Source organism: Hermetia illucens, chromosome 1 (assembly GCF_905115235.1).
Source record: "Hermetia illucens chromosome 1, iHerIll2.2.curated.20191125, whole genome shotgun sequence".
NCBI lineage: Eukaryota > Metazoa > Arthropoda > Insecta > Diptera > Stratiomyidae > Hermetia > Hermetia illucens.
In genome coordinates, this window is record NC_051849.1 from 162,129,776 (window position 1) to 162,152,228 (window position 22,453).

Sequence of the window (22,453 nt, forward strand, 5' to 3'; positions counted from 1 at the left end):
TTAATACTCTGTCCGATACAGGTTCCCAGTATATGCGGGTATAGCTAGTGGATGCAGTTAGCATTACTCCGACATTGGATTTACGCTTGCTCCTGGTAGAGTTTTCAGATTAGTGTTCCCAAGAGACGCACCATCTTACCTCACCTTGTAGCCTTTGTTGGAGCAAACGATCATTCTGGGGATCCTCGATCCTCAGCCATTGACACCTTGTCTTAATAGACAATACAATTAGTCGGGGTATAATCACCCCACCATCTTCCTGAGGCAGTTAGGTGTTTCACAGCCATTTAGAGTGTAGTGACTCTTCCGTTCTCTCTCTTAAATCGGTTTGGGACCGTCTACTACGACATAGTTACCTTTTAATTCAGGCGTCTCATTTTCACTGTGAGAAGTGACAATTTTTGCTTTGTAAATACACATGGCCTGCACAAGTGAATTCTCGTTTATTTTATTATGGCTGCTTGGCCGAAGAACAGAAGTTACATCCAAACACTTGCCCGAAAGATTACTTCCAATCAAAATATAGCATGAGCTGAGCTGCTCTTAAAGTGAAGTTTTTAATCAATGAAAATAAGCTTCTTCCTCAAACATCTATATATTCAAGCGTATCTACATATGTTAGCTTGTCATTACGGTCTTTGCGCGATTAGTAACAAGATACGGAAGTATACATAGTTTCGCGGCGTCCAGCTTCTCGTGAGGGTGGTTAGTATTACAAGATTTGCCGTTGAGCTGCAATCGTATTTCGCTGAGTTTACTTTTCTGTTAAGTGTCCTTTAATACACAATACGATCATAAAATCAAAAAATCTTATGAAGAGAGTGTACAGAATCAACAAGTGATAAAGATATTTCTAACAGAATGGAGCCTTTACTCACATCGCTAGAGTGTTTGCAAATCGCGCAAAAAGATTTCGGAAAAGATGTTACTCTTATCGATCATCGGATTAAACCCATCGGCGGTGAGAAAAAAGGTTTCTTGGGAGATTACTTCATTCTGGAACTCAATGTCAAAGATGTAAGTATCGGAGGATCGTGGTTCTGATCACTTTTAGTAGCGAGATTTTATTACTACGAAGCGGACTAGATAAAGGTAACTCACCTTCATTGTTTTAAATAGGTACATTACTCGTATGTAGATGCGGGAGAGACACGGTTGAGACATGAGTTTTTGTTTACATTATTTTATTGCGTTCGATGTTTGCATCGTAGACTTTGTTGATTTCAATATACAATAGATGTAGTTGTTTCTTGTACAGACGAGAAGATAAGGAGTCGTATTAAAGTTGGCACTACTAGCTAGTGCCAGCGCAACTGAGAAAACTACGTTGCAACAGCTGATATCAATTCTATCTTAGTAGCTGTTCCTGGGCTAGTAAATACGAATCATCACCAACGGCGCAGCAACTGGTATTCGGCCTAGGCCTGTCTTGATAACGAACTCTAGACGTCCCCCCCTAAAACCTGTCTGGTGTCCTGGTCTATCCAAGTCGTAGTCACCTTCATTTTTATTGCCCGTTTTTGACCAGTGCGATTTGATGTTGTCGGTTCTTCGTTCTTCGGTTTTGGCGCTGATACTATGTATGGTACTCCGCCTTGCATTGATTAATGTCTAGCCCAAGGGCGCCGATTACAGCCTGGATGTAGTTTGCATATTTCGGGTTGTTATTCCCATAATATTAATATCGTCAACATAAACCAGTAGTTGGGTGGACTTGAACAGGATCGCACCCCTAGCATTTACCTGAGTATCACGAATCACTTTTTGGGCCAGGTTAACGAGGACGTATTATAGGGCATCCCCTTATCGTAGACCGTTGTTGATATCGAATGGTCCTGAGAGTGACCCAGCTGCTTTTATCTGGCCTCGCACATTGGTCAGGGTCAGCCTAGTCAGTCTTATCAATTTCGTCGGGATACCGAATTCTCTCAGGGCCGTGTACAGTTTTACCCTGGCTATGCTATCATAGGCGGCTTTCAAGTCGATGAAAAGATGATGCAACTGATGTCCATTTTCCCACAGTTTTCCATCGCTTGCCGCAGAGAGAAAATCTGATCTGTGCTGATTTGCCTGGAGTGAAGCGTCTTTGGTATGAACCAATGATGTTCTGGGCATATGGGGCTACCCAACCTAGCAAGATAGAGGAGCATATCTTATAGATGGTACTCAGCAACGTGATACCTCTAATAATTGCTGTACTGTGTGATATCTCTTTTTTTATGTATGGGACCGATAATGCCTCGTTGCCAGTCGTCAAGCATTGATTTGCTGTCTCACACCTTGTGTATAAGTTGATGAACCACTTGGTGTAATTTTTCGGATGGACCATATTTAACCAATTCGGCTGTAATTCCATCGACTCCTGGCGACTTATGATTTTTAAGTCGATGAATTGCACAGACTGTTTCTTCTATACTTAGTGGGGGCAGTATTTGTCCGTTGTTTTCAGTTGGCTGGACCTCCAACTCGCTGATATTCTGGTTGTTCAGTAGTTCATCAAAGTACTCAACCCATCGCTCGAATATGCCCATTATGTCGGAAATCAGATTTCCCTCTTTGTCTCGGCAGGGTGAACACTGCTGACTTGTGAGTAAAACTTCCGCGCCTGGTGCGGTTGCTTCCTAAACTTTTCGAGTTCACAGACCTGTTGGTTCTCCCAGCCTTCCTTTCACCGTCTGTGAAGTCGGTTCTCCTCTCGCCGGAGTTCGTGATAAAATAACGCATCTCCTGCAACGCTGTTACATCAACCCTATATTGGGGCAGGGTATCGGCTTAGCACCTACAGGGAGCGCACGTTCCAGGAGAAAATGCGTAAATCGTTCTTCCGTTGTTGTTGCCGGATTCGTCGTTGTGTTGTCAGTCCAGTCCGAGGCTTCTGTTGTGGCTTCGTAAAAAGTTGTTTTCCGTGTAGGGTTGTCAGCCCTACCCAACCTCTAATTTCGCAATATATAAAGAAAGAAAAAAGAAATATTTGGCATGCGTAGCTATGTCCGAATAGGAAAACGTGCATAAAGTGTCCCTCACAAGACGAAGACAAAACCTGAAGTGGTCAGCGACTTGTTTGTTGTTGGTGTACAGAATTGTTTTACGGAATGCATCGTAGATGGCATACACAGTAAAGAATGCGCAGTACGTTTTGGCATAACCAAATTGCTGACGGTTCATGCACTGGGCGGGACCACTGCGTTGTTAGCTTTGAGAAAGATTATTATATTCTGATCTGATTCTTCTTTGTATACAGGGTGCAAACCTTTGCAGATTTGAAACAAGTCGGAAAGCCGGAGGCCCGGCTTTTGAGGTGTGAAAGGTTTTATTGATCTTTCATGTAATAATATTCGGGTACATTTTATCTATTAGGAGTAGGATAGTTTCTGATAATGGCCATTTAATTTAAGTGAACCCTTTATAACACCCTCCCTCCCTTGTTCCGCAATCAGAAAAACTGAGACTTGACTTGGAAAGTATAAATCGGGTCCTTTCATTTGATACCCCATATGACTATATTCGGTGAAAAAAACTTTTACATCCCTCTTTTGCACATGTCAGAACCTCCTTAAGTTCCACATAGAAGGATGTTCGGTGTAACCGTTTCGGAGAACAGTGCGTGTGACAGACAGATAGTAAACCGATTTTAATAAGGTTTTGTTCTCAAGAAAGCCTTAATTATTGAAAGATATTTCCGAGCAAGATGGCAAGGAGAATGATCATATAATTAACGCTGTTTTGTGAAAAGTTTGACGTAGTTTCATTCAAAAGTTATGTAGTGACAAACATGCTAATCTATGTCCTCTCTAAAGAGGTTTCATATGGTACTTCCTCCGGTTACCGCAACAAGAGATCTTAATGGGAAAGGAGGTCGACTACTTATTATTTGGCCAAATGATGTGGATACCCCAGGATATTTTGCTTTAAAGACAGTTTCAAAACATCAACCAGCGAATATCAACGAGCACCGATAATTTCTTAGCATAATCATTATGGAAGGACCTGACAGTTTTGTTCGATTGTATTTGGCTAATCCCAACTACCGCAATGTTACATTACATTTTTGTTTTCTTGACAGGGATGGGATGCTACAAAGTTCAAGACTTATTTCATCAAAATACCATCACCATTAAAAGAAGACGAACAAGATGACCTTGGGAAGATTTTCACCAAGGAAGCAAAGCTCTATTTTGGTATACTTAGTGATATTTCAAAATATAGTAAGTGTGTCTTCTTGAACTCTAAATGGAATTATATGCAAAAGTTGACGTTCCGTTGTCAATAATTACATTTTTTAACAGGCAAAACGAAGTGGAAACCAGAGTGCTTTTTAGCACGGGATGATATTATCGTTCTAGAGAACTTGACCGCAGCAGGATACCGATGCCTTCCAGAAGGGGTGGAGCCTAGGGCTGATCATATGAAATTGTTGTTATCAAATATAGCAGCCATGCATGCTTCCAGTATTGCGTACGAGTTAGACGAAGGTAAAACAATTGGATCCCAGCTGGGGGATAAACTTTTTGAAACATCAATTGCGAAACACTTGGATTGGTTTCGAACAGGAGTCTTGGTAAGTTTCACTTATATCAGTCTATAGAATGCCTCAATTAGCTTTGTTGTTCCGAAACAGTTTCCAAAATCAATTTGCGCTCACTCATTTCAGGGATTTCAAGCAGTTTTAGCTGCACATCCTAAATATCAATCCGCTGAACATCAACACTTTATTCAGAAGAAGTTCCTTGAGGCTGTTGAGCCTGCATACGAAATGGTCAACGAATCAAGCCGATTCAAAAATGTACTTTGTCACCGAGATACTTGGATGAACAACGTTTTATTTATTTCAAAAGATGAAAACTGGGAACACCCAACAAAGGCTGTCCTCGTCGACTTTCAGTTCTGCCGCTATTGCCCGCCTGCTATTGATGTTACTTTGGCCATTTATCTCAACTGCAGTCCAAGTACTCGCGCAGTTATGTTTCCTTTATGTCTTGAGTGGTATTACAGTGAATTGACTACCGAACTTAATGCTTTAAACATTCGAATTGATGAACATATTCCATGGGAGGCGTTCTTGGAGAGCTGTGACCACTTGAAATTGGTATCTTTACTATATAATGCCGTGGTTACGACGTGGGTAAGATTGCCATCTGGGGTTATGGAAGATATGCAGCTCAATGATCCTGAAAAGTTTGCTAAATTTCGAACTGTGTCCCGTAGAGAAGTCCTTTTGGATCTTATTGAAAAGGATGAGAAATATAGGAAATATATGTTTGAAGAAACGGAATATTTCATGGAAGTTATCTATAAGAACTGAATTTTTTACAAAACTGTAATTTTTTAAGTTGAACGTGTCACTAACTAGAGCTTTTCGTATTTCAAAAATCTAGATATAAATAAACGCACATCTCCGGTCGCAAGACGACCTTTACCGTTCAAATCACATTTCGGCTTTCTTTTCCGCAAACTTTCTTATCAACCAGGCACCGGGTTGTCTTTATCTTATCAATAGTTGAGATACGTAAGTAATTAAAGCGAGTGCTTGGAAGTGTTTTGAATCTAGAAGTGTTTGAGTAGCAATTCGACAATATAAATTATTTCATAGTTTGTTTAACAGGAAAATATCAGTGATGGATAGTGTTAACAGTTCAAAAGAGGCTGATATGGAAAGCATCTTCCCCATTGAATTACCACAAGAAACTATTTTGGATGTAGTCATCAAGTCTAAAGATTGTAGCGACCGTGGCCTTGTTAAAGTGATTTCTTATAATATTGCGCCTGCTGATAACGATTTAGGTTTATCTGGAGATTATTACTCTCTTTCTGTTACTTTCAAAACTGTGGGTATTGAAGACAGTTTCTATTTGAACAGAAAACGTTTAACATGGCATATATATATTTAGGACGAAAAAGATGGTGAATGTAATCAACAATTTTTTATAAAAATGTTGCCAGTGCGGTACCCAATGGAACGTAACAGAGTGAAATATTTAAAGCTCTTTGACAGAGAGAAGATTATGTATGCTACCATGAACCGATTGGAATGTAAGTATTGTACATGTATGCAAGTATGCCTACTTGTATCTAATGGCTCCCCCATAGCTTCTGATAAGGAGTTTCTGCTGTGGATGGATACTCTATGTACTAAGGTTCTGGGTGAAACAAAACCTTACTAGATTTTCAGCTCATGTTGGGATGGATACCGGCATCGAATTGAATGTGTCTCAATCAGGAAAACTACATACAGGAGATTCGTCTTCCGCCGCGTTTTGTGAATATGTATGGTGGAAAAAAAGCATCGCTTATGTTCGACGTTGTCCAGTCACTTGCGCATGAAGAGTTCTGTTTTTCGTTTTAATGGTAGTAGTCTCGAGTATGTAATACATGAAATGGGAAAACATACATAATAAAACAAGAAGTCAGTTTCTCACCTTACCCGCGTATATGCCATCACATTCCGTGCGCCTAGGAACTCGAATTGCTCTTCCTATTGTAGTCTCCTTAGTCTCAATAGCCCTCACATGCGAGCATTTTCCGCATTAAATTTTCGGGTATAACCAATGAGGATTTGTAACCTCTTAAGAAACTACGGGAGATTATAATTGACCTTTCATACATTTTTTGTAAACATTCCCTAATGGCAGGAATCAGCGTATAGGTCCACCCCACGATGTTAATGCGCATTACTCCCGAGCTGATGCCATCATTATAATTGGTTGGCCTTTTGTACACTGAATGAACCGGCACTGCAAAGAGCAGGATAGATGCAGCACCTTGACTGTAATCAATATGCAAGGAGCAATTACCCTTAGTGGTCCAATATTCGCGACACTTAATCAGAAGCACACAGCAGCTATTATAATATAATATGGTTGCCATTCACCGCTTGACTATCGCTATTGTTCGCGGCTCCTTGACATGTGCTTCACGCTTGCTAGATATTCAAATTGAACGGCGCTTTCGATCCCATTAATGCAGATGGGGAAGTGCGATGACCCGTCAGACTGGGAACCTTGGTTTTGTTGATGTTTATTTTCAGTCAAATTCTACTTGGCTCTCTTTCCAAATCCAGAATCATTTGGCTAAGGTCGATGACCCGATGAGAGCACAAGGAGATTCAATCAGCGTAGTCGAGGTGTTTGAGGAAAGATGTTATCGTCCACTGAATTCTCAGCATAGATAGGATGCAACCCTGGCGAACTCCCCTTGGGATCTTAAAATTCTCCGAGCTTTTACCTGGATGGAGCACGTGACATTTTGCGCCAACATATGTCATCCTTCCTGCGTAGAGCACTCCAGAACACTCCCTTTTCAAGGCATCGAAAGCTTTCTCGAAATCGATGAAGAGCAAGTGCAGAAAATATCTAAACTCCGCGGACTGTTCCAAAACGATCCGTAGGGTGTGGTCAATGCAGGGGGATTAGTCTGCTCTCTGCCGATCAAACTTTCGAGATATTTTTAATGCGACCCAGGATTATTTTAGCTATTATCTCTGTGTCGGCAGCGAGCACGCAAATACTCCTATAATTGTCACATACAAAACTAGCCCTCTTCTTTGGAATCTTAACGATCATCCCCTTCTTGGACTCTCTAGGGAAAGTCTTGGATTCCCAAGATTTCCGTACTAGCGGAAACGGCATATCTGCAGTAACTGCAGCGATAAATAACTCTGCGGGGTGGTCGTTAAGCCCAGCGACTTTACTTGGTTTGGGTACATTGGTGGCCCAAATGATTTCTCTTCTGCTTGGAGGAACATTCCGTATCCGCATGTTACGGTGACTAGCAATTTCCTCCACAACATGTGATACGGTTAAGAACCATGGTGAAGTGTTCTTTCCACCTCTTTAGTTGTTCATCATTCAAGCTGTTTCGTGGTGCGGTATACATTTTGAAATTATAGCGATCTGCGGCATCTCCTGCTTCTCTGACCAGCCCAATAGCAAATTCTCCCTTGTTATGGCATACACTATGCTGAACTTCTCGGGATTTAGCTCGATATCGGAGTTCGAGCGCGCAGCCTTCAATATAACCTTCAACCCCTTCCCTTCATTGATCCGCTTCCGCGATTCCGTAGTCAGCCAGATCATATGACGTCCCTTCCAAACGTGGCCGACGGCCTGAGTAGCACCCGAGAAAAGATCATTTTTGATGGCACCCCAATGGTCATTGATATTCTCAGGGTAACTCATAGATCTACCGTTCGATCAGCAAAATAGCTCTGCGCCTGTCGAGCGATAGCTAGGTTATACAAGCGGTTGATATTGAATTTAGAGGGTCGCAGCTCCCTAACCCTGCGAGAAGTGACGAATGTAACACACAAGCGACCATCAGATGGTGATCCCTTTTAGGGCCGATGTCAGTGCCTCTTGTTATACACATCCAGTAAACAACCCCTAAATCAATTACAAATCGCAAAGTGGTCGATCTGATTGTTCGTACGCCGTCGCCCAGTTGAAACCCAACTGACCTAAGGCAGGCTCTCTGCTCGAACAATGAGTCACGAATGATGAGGCAGTGGAAAATGCAGAAATCATATCCCACCTTAGCATTTAGTTCCCCCATCACGATCACAATGTGAGCTTTAGGAAGCCTCCCCTGAACTTCGTTTAATTGCTCGTGGAAAGCACCCTTCACCACTATATCGAAAGACTGAATTGGAGCATAACATTGTACAATTGTGATGCTCCTTAACCTGGATTGAAATCTTGCAATTATTAGTCTGTCAGAAACCAGCTCCCAGGTCAGGAGAGCGCGCCTTTCGGTAGCTGACAGAAGCAACCCGACACCGGATTCGCGTCTGCTACCACTTGGCTTTCCAGAATACCACAAGAGGAAGAGAATATTCTCCAAAGTAACACCATTTTATATCGCTTAGCCCCAGGATTCCCAGTTTACATTGCTGGAATTCCCACTCAAGTTGAAGAAAGCGAGCATTCGGAGGACCTTCGCTATGATCATCGAAGAGCGCGCGAAAGTTCAAGAAACCAAGTATTCGATAGCCAAAGGTTGTTTCCGTGAGGTCAGTTCCTATCCGAGGCGTTGCTGATGTTTCGGTAGCAGTAGAGTTTCAAAATTTGCATGTTGTTAGCCGACAAAGCCGCCTCTTACAACAAGCAGGGAATATTCTTGAGCCCCAACGCCCAGGGCTCCGCAGATATTGCTTAAAGTAATTTTATGGAACGCTTCACCATTGGCTGAGAGCGTTCATGCGAGTTACATATTTGCAGTCCTCAATTTTGGGTGCTCACCCTTATTATGATCGGTCGCTAGAATGTTCGCTTTGCATGATGCCATCATTCTAAGTTTAAAAGAGTTACTTAAGATCAGGTTGGATATAACAGGTTAGGAAAGCATTCTCTGCGTAGAGCAGATTAAAGGGCGGCAGACGTTGAGTCCCTCATTGTTCACTACAAGGGATGAGCAGAAGAGGAGTGATGAGAGGACAAAATGGTTTTGGTGTACTTGCCACCGCTAGTTAAAGGTGGCGAGCAGGTAGACGGCCGAGTCAACACCAAGGGGCTAAGTAGGACCTCCAAGTAGTGGCATCGAGAATCGCAGTATTCACATTGGCCTGTTGGTCGTGATAGAGCAGATTGCAGGGCGTAGTGGCATTTGTAACAAACGGCGAAAAAGAAGTCCAGTATAAAATAATATCTAATAACGGTCCGCGGTACCAGACACTGAAGGCTACTTCTGTCGTGGTCGCAGTCCTTGCCTTACGTCCTCCTCGGCCTTCGGACAGCTCATCGAGAGGAGTTCACGATCAGACCCGCAGAGATGGTGAACGGGGAGAATCTGTGACACCCCGCCGACCCTGATCAGATAACAGAGCAGAGCTAAGTGACTCCAGCATGCTATGTCTGTTCAGGGACTCACCTTCTCCACATACAACCTCGGTGGTCGACACCTCTACGGACCCTGAGACATGCGCACAAGTCCTCATTAGACCCTTCCTGGAGGCCATTGTACCCGTGATATGAGGGCCCTTTTAAAATATTTTGGTTTGGATAATCGATGAATTTAATTCGAAGAAAAGAGTGCTGTGATGTGGAAGTCTGAATAGTAGGCATCGCTACATTATTATTGGATGGATGCAGCCGTCGTAGGGAGGCGTTTTCGATAGTACAGTTATTTTGTATGTACCTAGCTAACATTGGTCTGAATTTTTAACCCGATGGGAAACAACGCAAAACCAACTGAAACAATTATGACACACGCTAGAGAATGGTTTGAAGTGGAAAATCCCAGCGAAATAAGCCCAACTTGGCATTAGATTTACCAAAGATTAAAGATGTAGAAGGAAAATGAGGTAGATATTATAGAAATAGATCATTTAAGGTGACACAAAAGGTTGTATAGCCTTTCCAGAGGAAGATGAGCTATACAACAGGTTGCACACGTAAATAAACTTGTTGTCCTGAGATATCTCTGTGGGTTGTCATTGTCTTTATAAAATCTCTAGTAAAATCTTCAAGGAGGTCCTCTTCATGTATCATGTCGCATATCGAGGAATTTGGAGGAAGAGTGATATTCCAAGGTCTTTTTAAGAAAGAAGAAAATGCTAAATTGGTTAAGTGTGAAAGGGATCAATACTAGTTAGCAAATTTTGAAAAAGCTGATTGGAGTATTGATACTATTCGTAACAACGTCGACAGAAAGCGGGACAACAAGGTTCAAAATGGGCTTTAACGCCCAGAATATGAACAAATTGATAGAGATGGAGAACTAATTTGGTTGATAATATTATTTTTATGATAGATTGCTCTTGTTTTATATTCAAGTGTTGCTTACTTTTATAAGAATTTGCGTGAAAAAGATATCACAATTATCTACCAAAATCTTTCTTTGCAGCTGAGATCAAGCAGAACTGGCGGCCAAACTTTTACTTCGCGAATGACAGTCTACTTGTTATGGAGGATATAAAAAAAATGAATTTTCAGTGTTTAAGTTCAAGTCAAATATCTCCAGAGTTGACGAAAGCCTGTCTTGAACAACTGGCTCAGTTGCATGCGAAAGGCATTGCAGAAAATATTTCGAAAGGAATAAGTAACCTTCAAAAAGATTCCCCTTTGAACGATTGTTTACTGGAAAGATACAATCCTTGGGTTCAAACAGGATTCATGGTAAGCAATTCCTGTAATTTGAAATTTGTTAAAATAACGTTTGTTTGCAGGCAATTCAGGCATTAGCTCTAAAAGATGCAAGGAATCAGTCCGACCAGCGACAGAAATTTATCAAGGACGAACTAATTCTGTCAATGAATAACATTTTCGATTTACTGAAGGCAACAAATGATACCCTGAAGATATTATGCCATTGTGATTTGCGCCCTAAAAATATCTTTTTCAAGAAAGTAGAAGATGGACAAGATTCAGACTCTAAAATTCAATGTCGGTTCGTGGATTTTCAAGAAGTTCGATGTCTACCACCAGCCATAGATGTTCTGCTATTTCTCTACTATAACTTGCGGGAACCCATCCTAACAGATGATATTTTTACTGAATATACTAAATATTATTATGCAAAACTGAAAAGTTGCTGCGAAAATATGAATATTGATTTAGGGAATCATTTAACAGATGCGGATTTTGAAGAAACTTTAGACCGGTACAAAGGTCTGGCGCTGGTGATGAGAGCCCTTCATGCTCCCTTTTTGTGTGATCCTAGTTACACTTTCCAATTGAGGAACAAGGATATTGAGAAGTACATTGAATGTATGTCTGCAGATAGGTTGGAAATGATTGCCGCTGTATGTGAGAAAGATAAAACTTCTGAACTATTTATTTCGGAATCTATTCAAGCAATTGTTGAATTTTTCGATAGAGAGCAGTAACAAAGAAAATATTTAAGAGTTGAAAATTGAACATTCTATTTATTTTTGTAACTATTTTGGTGGTCATATATTTAGTATATATTCAAAATCAACTTGAATTGTGTTCACAGTATTAACAAAAAGAAATAAAATTTACGATCGTTTGAAAACATTTAGAAAATTATTTTGGTGCAATTCTTTCGAATATAAACCGGATACTTACTTCCGAGTTATCACAATCTCGGCAGATGATAATACTAGCACTAAGTGCCAAGCATTTAGGCTCGAACGATCCTACCTATTTAAAAACCAAAGGGCGCTGGTGGTATTGGCCGGTGGTAGGTTAATGGGAGAATCCGTTGAGAACTCCCCGCAACATCGAGCACGTATGCAGAATGGTGTACTTCTGCATGGTTTGAACCAGACTGTGCGAAAGTCCCAGGACATCAAGGGAAGCCGTGAGGGATTTAGGTACAATACCTGTAGCTAACAATATTATGGGGACTACAACCACCCGCTCAAGACGCCAAATTTCTTTAATTTCCCGAGCCAATAGCTCATAGTTCACCTTCCTCTCCACGTATTTCCGTTCAATGTTGCTATTATGGGAGATAGCAACATCAATAATATACGCGGAGCGACGCATCTTGTCAACTAACAGTACCCCAGACTTATTGTGTGGAATATGGCGATCAGTCAGAATTTGCCGGTCTCAATACATGCTGCAAGCAGAGCTGTCGCGACCACGCCGTTCTGAATGGCACACATGAACCCCTCAGTCTCAGCATAGAGCTCCCAGCAGACAGCCATCTGTTCAACAAATACAAATTCAGAGGATGGGAAGATCGATCCTTCAAGTTAAGTGGATTCAGCCCACAGTCTGCCTTATAGACAGCCGCATGTAAGGGACTCGCCTGCTCTTTACTGTAAAAATAAGCGCGCAGTGAGTTGACTTGGCGATGATGCTATGCCGCCACATCAACCACGCCCCTATCCCCGATGTCACGAGGCAGGTTTATCCGCTCCACGGCAGACATTGGATGATGCATTCGGAATTTGGTCATAGTTGTCCGTATTCTTTGCTGGACGTTTTCTAGATCGGTCTTCGTCCACGGCAATATTCCGAATGCAAAAGCCAATGAAGGGATAACGAATACATTCAACGTGCTTATTTTATTCTTCCTCGAGAGATGCGATTTCAGCACCAGCTTTACACGTCACAGGAATTCGGACAGCAGAGCATCCTTCAGATCGCCAACTCAAGCATGGGCTCCTTGCTGAATTTTTAGGTACTTGTAGAAGTCTGTCTCGGACATAACTTCGTTGTGGAGGTCACCAATGCTATGTCCGGCAAGCGGCCCGTGATGACCTTTGCGGATGGCTTGGATTCGGCACGTGTCTAATCTAAACTCCATCCGAATATCACGGCTGAACATGTCTATTATTCGTAACAGACTTCTAATATTGTTGTCAGTCTCAGCATACAGCTTGATGCCATCTAAGTACATCAAGTGTGTCAGTTCGCACTTAACACCTCGACCATACTTTATTGCAAAACCATGCCCTCTAGCATCATTCAGTGCCATACAAAACCAAAGGGGATAGCATAATTTCAGAATCTGTGACAGATAACTCATTCAGCCGCTTACGAGAACAATTGATAAAGCGGTTGTGTGCCAAGAGGGATAAACAAGGCAGCTCAAGGAAAGTAAATCCATGAGTGACGAGAAATCTTTCCAATTCCTCCGTCACCTGCAGTGTCTCCGCCTTACCGAATTTCCAGAACCGTTATTTCGTAGTCTATGGATAAGACGCCTACCATCTGCTCTTCAATATCAGTAATAATATGTCGAGTATGAATGGTCAGCCACTACAAACTGTAGCTGATAAGATCCACGCCACGCTTCCTCTGACGCTAAGCATCGCGGAAGCAAAATCAGACATGCAAACATCTTCTTCAACAGCGGAAATACAATTAACACAGTCAGTTCAACAATTATTAAGTCAGCTCGCGGAGCTGCAAGCGGAGACACGCGCAGTTAAACGGCAGATTCAACATTCTCAGTCCAGGTCGCGCACACCGCGTAGCTCCAAAAAGGTATATGTTGGTACCACTGAAGGTTCAATTGCGGAACTATCAAATGCACGAAATTACGTAAATGGACTTTGAAGAATATAAAAATGACACCATTACATCTCTTCATGACGTCCGATCGAAACACGAAAATACGGTTGCCTATAGGTGCAGCCACCGATATAAGTATTTACCCGCGTGCCGGAAACCAAGGACCATCTAAAAAGAAACGTTGCAAGGTTAGCAACCGATTCAACAAAGCTCATCGGAAAATTAATATAAAAACGGTGCTGCTATCTCGAGTTGAACAGACAGTGCTCCTGCGGCAATGATTGACGTGTCTATTAGCAACATCGATGGACTCGGGCTTCTTACGCGATGATTAATGACATCAAAGGAAACCCGATCACGAATCAACACTAGGAAGCCGTCGTGATAACACACGCTCCCGAGAGAAAAATACCGAAAACCGGCCAACAAGCTGCAGTGGCAAACCCAAGCAGACGTCAACCTCTAGGAGATAACCTACAATGTGGCGATGTCTAAAATAAAGGGGAAGGAAACACTGCAGATAACATGCTCGATAATCCTGCAATCAATACTGGAGACACTGTTCTCGCAAAGATTAAACACCCTGATTGGAGCAATTGGACCAACCAATTCAGAAATCATTCCTTGCATCACCGAAGATGAATTGCTCAAAGTGTATAAGAACATAAGCAAGACGAAAAAGCACCGGGGCTTGATGGCATTCTGAAAAAAGCAGTCGTCCGCACTAGAGCAGACATGTGTATACGTATTATGCAGAAGTCCTCGACAAAGGGATTCTTCTTTAAAAATGAAAGCAGCAACGTTTGGCTTCGGCCAACCCGGAAATTCCTCGTCATACTGTCTTATATATGTGGTTTGTAGCGTTGAAGTTTCTGATTGTCCTGTGTTTCAATGAAATGAAAACCGAGTCCCAACGAATAACATTTGCTTTGTCGCCTATGTCCTGTCAGCAGAGAACTTGTGTTTTCGTTTATCACTATAAATAGTATTCCGAGTCGCTATGAATTTCCCACCCGGAAAATCGGGACTCTGCAAAAATCCGCCATCAGCCAGACCTACTCAGCGCATTAAGACCTTGCGGGAAGGCAACATTTTCCCTTCCTGCTAGAAGGTGGCGAAGTTGGTATTGATTTGCAAAGGAAAGTAAGAGCCTGAACTGCCATTTACATAGCGAATACTGTTTATGTTTGATCCAGCTGGGTTTCACAGTTAAAAACTCGGTATGAGCGGACTCGTTGAAAGGATGCGTGCTGTCGGGGGTTCTTTCCCAATACACTTCGATTTCCTCAGGGAGATTAACTGCAGAAGCTATTATGGAGGTCGTGGATGCGGTTCATCGAGCTGAGGCACACCTCCATCGTTCTCGATGGATAGCTCATCCCGTAATGCTTCATGTTATAAATGCCTTCAATTTCGTAAGATGGGCAGATATGCAAGGTACACTAGAAAGTTCATTTTACGTCGCATCTTTTGTGCCAAAAAAAACAACAGCCAAAATTACCAAGTCCCAGGAAAGGGCAACAAAAATCATCAAAACCGACAACGGTGACCACCGTAAATACGTACACAGGAATGGCCAGGACAAGTTTGAAACGTGCCCAGCTTGCCAAGGCCAAGAAAAAAACGTAAACCATTCTTTTGAAGACCAAAGCGGACACGACGCTGCTTCGGGGCGCACACGGGTTTCAGTCTGGACAGAGAGACTGCCTTTTTGTGTCCGCCGATCTCGAGTTGGAAGAAATGTTCTCCCCCGCTCGAGAACGCGGTACGGGCCCTTATATGGAGGCTGCAGCGGCTTCCGGACGGCATCCGTCCTGACCAGAACGTGCGTGCACGTGTCCAATTCCTTGGCGAACAGGCAGGTGTGGACGAGTGTCCGGTGGGTGGTGGTGCTTTGATGCGTCGGAGATTGTCCCTCAGTAGACGCACCAACCCCGACTCTGTGAGACCCGATCTCTTGTCGAAGACCGGATCGCTTGGGACTCTTGGGTTCTCCCCGTATACCAGCTCCGCGGGGCTGGCAGCAAATTCCTCTCGGCGTGTTGTACGTAGGCCGAGTAGGACAAGAGGCAAGACTTGAGTCCAGGACGGATCGTCGCGTGTCATAATGGCGGCTTTCAGCGTCCGGTGCCAACGTTCCAGCATCCCATTGGATTGCGGGTGGTATGCAGTAGTCCGCTGGCGTTTAAAACTAAGGAGTTTGCCTAACTCCGAGAAAAGGGTGGATTCAAATTGCATTCCCTGGTCAGTGATGACCACTGCAGGGACGCCAAACCGAGGTATCCACTCTCGGCAGAGGGCTACGGCACAAGATTGCGCCGTAAGTCTTTCAGAGGTATTGCCTCAGACAACCGCGTGAACCTGTCGATGATTGTGAGGCAATACCTGTAACCGTGCGAGTCTCGCAAAGGCCCTACTATGTCGAGGTGTATTGTGTGGAACCGCTTGGTAATGCGGGGGAATGAGCTCATTTCTTTCCTTACATGCCTGGAGACTTTACACTTCTGGAATGCGATGCGCTCTTTGGCCCAGGAATTGATATCCTTGTTCATGGAGGGCCAGAAGTATTTATGGGTGACTAACCGATTTGTTGTCCTGATGCCTGGATGCGCTGAGTCGTGAACTGCATGGAACACTTCCTGGCGAAAGGTGGCCGAAATGTATGGCCGAGGTCCCTTTTCCGAGTCTTCGCAGCAGAGCGAGAGGTTTGAGCCGAAGATGGGCAACTCCCGAAATTTGTATTTGGGGTTGGATTTGAGGCTCTGCAGTGCTGCGTCATCCTCTTGCGCCTTGGCAATAGCCGAGAAATCGAGTGAGGCGGGGATTTTAACCTCGGAGACACGAGACAAAGCATCAGCAACTATGTTGTCCTTGCCCGCCACGTTCTGGATGTCTGACGTAAACTGGCTTATAAAGCTCAGATGTCGAAGCTGACAAGGGGACGCTTTGTCGGGCTTTTGTTTCAAAGCATATGTGAGAGGCTTATGGTCCGTGAACACTGTGAACGGCCTGCCTTCTAGGGAGAAACGGAAGTATTTGATGCTCAAGTACGCGGCGAGCAGTTCGCGATCGTAGGTACTGTAGTTCCGTTGAGCGGGATTCAACTGTTTTGAGAAGAAGCTCAACGGCTGCCAGACCTGATCCACCTTTTGGTGAAGGGCAGCACCTACTGCGATGTCAGAGGCATCAACAAAAACGGCTAGGGGTGCATCTTGCAGAGGAAATGCCAAGAGTGTAGCATGAGCCATCTGCTGTCGGGATTTATCGAACGCGCGGGCAGCCTCTTTAGACCACACAATCTCTCATGTGTCTTTTGTTTTGGGGCCAGACAAGTACGCGTTCAAAACGGACTGGTGTTGGCCGGCCTTGGTCAGGAAACGACGGTAGAAGTTTAGCATGCCCAAGAACCTCCTCAACTCCTTCACTGTCTTCGGACGCGGGAAACTTGTAAATGCTTGCACCTTGTCTGGGTCGGGTTGTATTCCTTCAGGGGAAATGGAGTGGCCGAGGAATCTCACCTGTTTTTGAAGGAACTTGCATTTCTCAACGTTTAGGACTAAACCGGCCTCAAGGAGACGTTGAAAAATGCACTCGAGATAGGCTAAGTGCTCAGACTCAGTGGAAGAAGCGACCAAAACATCATCCAAATATACGAAACAGAAATCGAGGTTTCGCAAGACTGAGTGAATGAACCTTTGAAAGGTTTGCGCCGCATTTTTTTTTTGTTTAAAATTGAATATAATATGAATATTTAATTTAATATTATTATTAAACTAACTAGGTAGTTAGTTAACTAACTATTTTTTTTCAAAATTCTAAGTAGTTCTTTAATTAACTTTTTCGATAGTTCACTGCACAGTTGAAATAAAACTTGGAGCAATATTATTCGGCAAACTCAGCACCGTAGGCACTTTTCGTTGTTCTGGACGTTGCAATGGTCCTTACAATTAAAGTTACATAAAAAATACTAAAAGTAATGAAATTTCACTAATTCCCCAAAGGTTGGTTCGAATAGAGGTTGCTGACGTGTGGGGCTGCGGTGATGGCGTCGGGGCTGTAGCGACGGCTTCTACGGTGGTGGTGGCAACGGCTGTGGCGTCGACTACGGCGGCGGCACCTTATGGCTGCGGCGGCGCTGGCGGTGCTGGAGACGGCGAGCGTGGGTGCGGCGGCGTCTCTCGCCCTTTTCGTGTGTATTCTCGGGGTCACCACGTTAGTTTTTGATTACACATATGCTTCTCCATGTGACTTTAGTGTTAGATTACACATATGCTTCTCCATGTGACTGCCGGCCGTTGTTGACGTTGCGCACGACTATCCTCCTTGCTGGTTGAGACAGAAGAGACCGGCTTATTTCCATGCGGTCTTTCCCTGTCCCAACCAACCGCACTTTTTCACCGCTAGTCCTCCACTCCCGTGGCGAGTTCTAAAAAAGTGGAGAGTTCCGCGCCATCTATTTGTCCACATTCTCAACATTCGAAATAAATTTCGAATGCTGCGAATCCTGCCACGCCACAACTCCGTGACGCGAAAAGACTGAGGCGAGTGATATTGACGTAAGCGTAACAGCATAATTGCTAATCGGTCCCGCAAAGTAATATCTAATGACGGTTTTATGGGTTGAGCGGTTCAGGTAGTACCCGAGAAAGCAATTGGAAAAAGAAACTAAAAGGAAATAATTAAAGTAATAAAGTCTGATTGTGAAAAAAAAACAAGAATATTGGGCCCAATCAATATGAATAATGGCTGAAGGTTTCTGCAGACTACTTTGAAGTTTTCTACACCGATGGCACAAATGTTATAATACTTTCGGTCACACTGCTTCCAGGGCAAAGGTGAGGCAGTATCTGATGAGTTGACTCTGCCCTGGACGAAACCGTCAGTCAACTTTTTCGTTCTTTTTTGAAAACTTGGGTATTTAACCCAAAAAAAGATTCCATGGATTACAAAAGAGGAAGTAAGTTGCTTTCCAAGTGGTCCGGTCCGTCACCAAGTGGATGCGGACTCAGGGCTTCCATCATCCTCAACAACAAAACTAAGTTTTAGAGCAGAGGTCTGCCCTTTGGATAAAAGCGATAAGTGGGCTTTTAGCTCAACCAATTCGATATCCTTCATCTGAGACATGGTTTCCCCCGTCTCCTTTTTCTGGCATAGATATCGCCCACATTGGCTTTCCGGATTGGATCATCCTTACCCATACGGATTAAATGACCCGCCAGACACAAACTATTGAAACGGACTTTTCCATCGCTTCCAGCCAGGAGAAAATCTGATCTGTTGCTGATTTTTCTAGGAAAAATTCTCTTTGATATGAGCCTATGGTATTCTGGGCGTATGGCGCTATCCACCCTTGCAAGAGCCATCAAACATTGATTCGGTGTGCCAAATCTTGAGCATACATAAGTTGATAAACCGTTTGGTGTAGTTGGTAGTAAGTCCATTGCCTCTTGGTGACTGACGATTCTTCAGCCGATGAATTGCACAGACTGTTTGATCCATGCTTGGTGGGTTCAGTTGGCGGGACTCGCCGATATTTTGGTTGCTGGCCACTTCATAAAAATATTTAATCCATCGCTAAAATATCCCCATACGATCGGAAATCAACTACTCTTACCGTTTCGGCAGGATAGGTTGGGAGGTGTTTATGACTTCATCTTGTTGACTTGTTGGTAAAATGTTCGCCCCAAGTGTGGCTGCATGCTCAGGACTCTGTTAGCTACCGTTATTGCCCCCTTATAGGTTTTATGAACAACTTTGTTTTGAATGGTTTCAGTGTTCACTCTCACCTCATTGTCAGAGATGGTATTGTGAATCGAGTTTGAAGCATAATAGCCAAGAGATAGTGTTCCGAGCCTATATCTTCTGATATTCATCAAGGTTGAGATGGCAGCGTTCGATTAGCATAGGGTCAAGTTGGTTCAAAGTGCTTCCATCTGGAGACGCCCAGGTTTGTTTATAAACAGCTTTCTGTGCAAACCAGGTACTTCCAACAAACATTTCGTATGACATTGCTAACTGAATAATCTGGATTCCACTATCATTTGAAGTTTTATGCAAGCTATGCGAGCCAAAGTATTGCCTGGATATGGTCTTCTACTTGGTGTGATTTTGATATTATACTTTGAATGGCTTCAGGAATTCGTTGCACTACCTCGTAAAAGGCATTCTTCGCTGACTTTGTAGGGGGGTGAAGATTAAGTTATGTTTTCGGGATCGGAAACAGCGCGTTTAATTTTTCGCTTGTAAGGAATCCTACTCTGAGAACATGGTTTAGTGGATGGCTGCTATAATATATGGTGGTCTTCTCTAGGGAACTCGTTCATCGCATCTCTTGTAACACTGCGACGTCAACCTTATATTGGGCCAGGATATCGGCTCTGACTTTCTAAAGGAAGCCCACGTTCAATGAGAAACTATCCGTCGTCGTTTCCCCATTTTCTTTGTCGAGTCCGTCGTTATGAAATCCATCCAGTCCAAGGCTCCTTTCGTGCCAACTCGCCGTTTATAATTGTTTCGAATGTTGTAATGAATGTGAAGTTGGCATGGCTAATTAAACTCAACGTTGCTAACGCATGACATCTCTATGACATTTTTATTTTTGTTAAACGAGAACAAACTCTTTTATGCATTCTACGATGAAGATCTTTCACGCACTTGAAGAATCCAAAGAGACCAGGTTATGACTCGTGTTCCAAGGCAAGAATATCAATAGAAGGAAACTGCCCTACTTTCACTAAGAGTCGAGTCACCAGATGGGATTCTTTGCTAGTTAAGTAGTCGTCAAGCACGCCTTCCTGGAGAAAGTTCCCAAGGAATAGCATGTTTACCTAGACCTTCCAAGTGGAACCTGAAGTTTACCAGGTCAGTAGAATTAGCCGTAAGCGTACACCGACTAATATGCAATTTTACCTAAAGTGGACGTAAGATCACGCGGAGTAGGGGAGGTCACTGAACCGAAATTTGGTGGTTTTGAACATTTCAGTTTCTCATGTATCTTTTAACCGATACTTGTAATCGGATCGAAGCTTTAAATACACAAAAACTCAGGTGCGGCTAACCTGAAAATTGAAAAAAAAAATCCGAATCGACCGCGCGAATAAAAACGAAGAATTCCGTCGATTACGACTCCTGGCCCTTGAATTTTACCGATCCACGTGCGTGGCCAAGGTAGTATTTATTAAAGATTTTTTGAAGACCACATACAAAGCATCCTTTCGAAGATAAAACGCCTGCTAATTCGCAAATTTATAAGAGTGCCAACCGGGAAGCAAAGAAAGCCGTCGTTGTCACCCATTGCAAAAATCTTTACGATAAACTGGACAGTCGGAATGGCGCGAAAGATCTGTATCGACTTGCTAAAAGCCGTAACGAACGTACACAGGACATCGAACACTTCTGTTGCGTTAATGACAAGAACGGTACTTTGCTTACCAACCGTCGAGCCGCAACGGATAGATGGCGAGAATACTTCGAGCAGATTTCAACTAAAGAATTTGCTCATCCTCCACTATGATTTTGGAAGTGGATGGACCAGTGTCCGGATAGCTCAGTGGTTAGAGCGCAAGGCTGTCGTACGGAAGGTCGCGGTTCAAATCTCACTGGTGGCAGTGAAATTTGCATCGTGATTTGACGTCGGATACCAGTCGACTCAGCTGTGAATGAGTACCTGAGTCAAATCAGGGTAATAATCTCGGGCGAGCGCAATGCTGACCACATTGCCTCCTAGTGTACCGTTACGGTCTTGAATGAAGTGCTCTAACACACTTCAAGGCCCTGATCCAATATGGATTGTTGCGCCAACGATTATTATTATTATTATGGACCAGTGCCACCTGTCAGCGCAACCGAAGTCGAGGAGGCGATAAAACGAACGAAATCGGGGAAAGCAACAGGACCTGACGACATCGCATCTGAGCTCTGGAAAGCGAAGAGCTGGGGCCCAACACTGTGGCTCAGTGAATTCTTTAACCGGGTTATTCAGGAAGGAAGAACACCATCTGACTGGCAACAAAGTACCACTGTTCCAATATGGAAAAATAAAGATAGTCCAGCAGAATGTTCAAATTACCGTCCGATCCGATTACTTTCCCATACCATGAAGATTTTTGAACGCATTCTTGACAACCGTATTCGCGAAATCGTTGAAATAACCGTGAATCCAGCCGGATTTGTCAAAAACTGCGTAACTGCTAACGCAATACACGCTGTGCGGTTACTCATGGAGAAACATCGCCATCTTTACATTGCCTTTCTGGATCTAGAGAAAGCATTCGACCGTGTACCACACCAACTCATCTGGTATGCTTTGCGACAACACTTAGTACCAGAAGAACTCGTGGGCTGGGTTCAATTGCTCTACCATGATCCGAAAAGTAAAGTTCGAAGTATTGCGGGTGTATCAAAACCGCTTCGTGTCTCAGTTGGTGTTCATCAAGGAAGCACCCTCTGGCCACTCCTCTTTGTTCTTGTCATGGACACTGTGACACGGAATATCCAACGTCCAGCGTCCTACACACTGCTTTATGCAGATG

General features: G+C 43.4%; 2 protein-coding genes across 3 annotated transcripts; both read left to right on the forward strand.

Moving 5' to 3' along the window:
- The first annotated feature begins 591 nt into the window (after window positions 1-591).
- On the forward strand, window positions 592-5,428 carry LOC119646339. The gene is made up of 4 exons (XM_038046765.1): window positions 592-1,017; window positions 4,064-4,205; window positions 4,287-4,558; window positions 4,652-5,428. The coding sequence occupies exons 1-4, from the start codon at window positions 862-864 to the stop codon at window positions 5,300-5,302; spliced, it is 1,221 nt and encodes a 406-aa protein (XP_037902693.1). The 5' UTR covers window positions 592-861; the 3' UTR covers window positions 5,303-5,428.
- Window positions 5,429-5,508: 80 nt separating this feature from the next.
- LOC119646338 lies at window positions 5,509-11,972 on the forward strand. Of its 2 annotated transcripts, none has more exons than XM_038046763.1 (4): window positions 5,509-5,825; window positions 5,889-6,030; window positions 10,837-11,108; window positions 11,159-11,972. In XM_038046763.1, exons 1-4 carry the CDS (start codon window positions 5,616-5,618, stop codon window positions 11,816-11,818), a joined length of 1,284 nt encoding a protein of 427 aa, XP_037902691.1. In that variant the 5' UTR covers window positions 5,509-5,615; the 3' UTR covers window positions 11,819-11,972. The 2 variants fall into 2 exon arrangements, with proteins under 2 accessions (XP_037902691.1, XP_037902692.1); XM_038046764.1 differs by having other exon boundaries at window positions 5,744-5,829.
- Window positions 11,973-22,453: the final 10,481 nt, after the last annotated feature.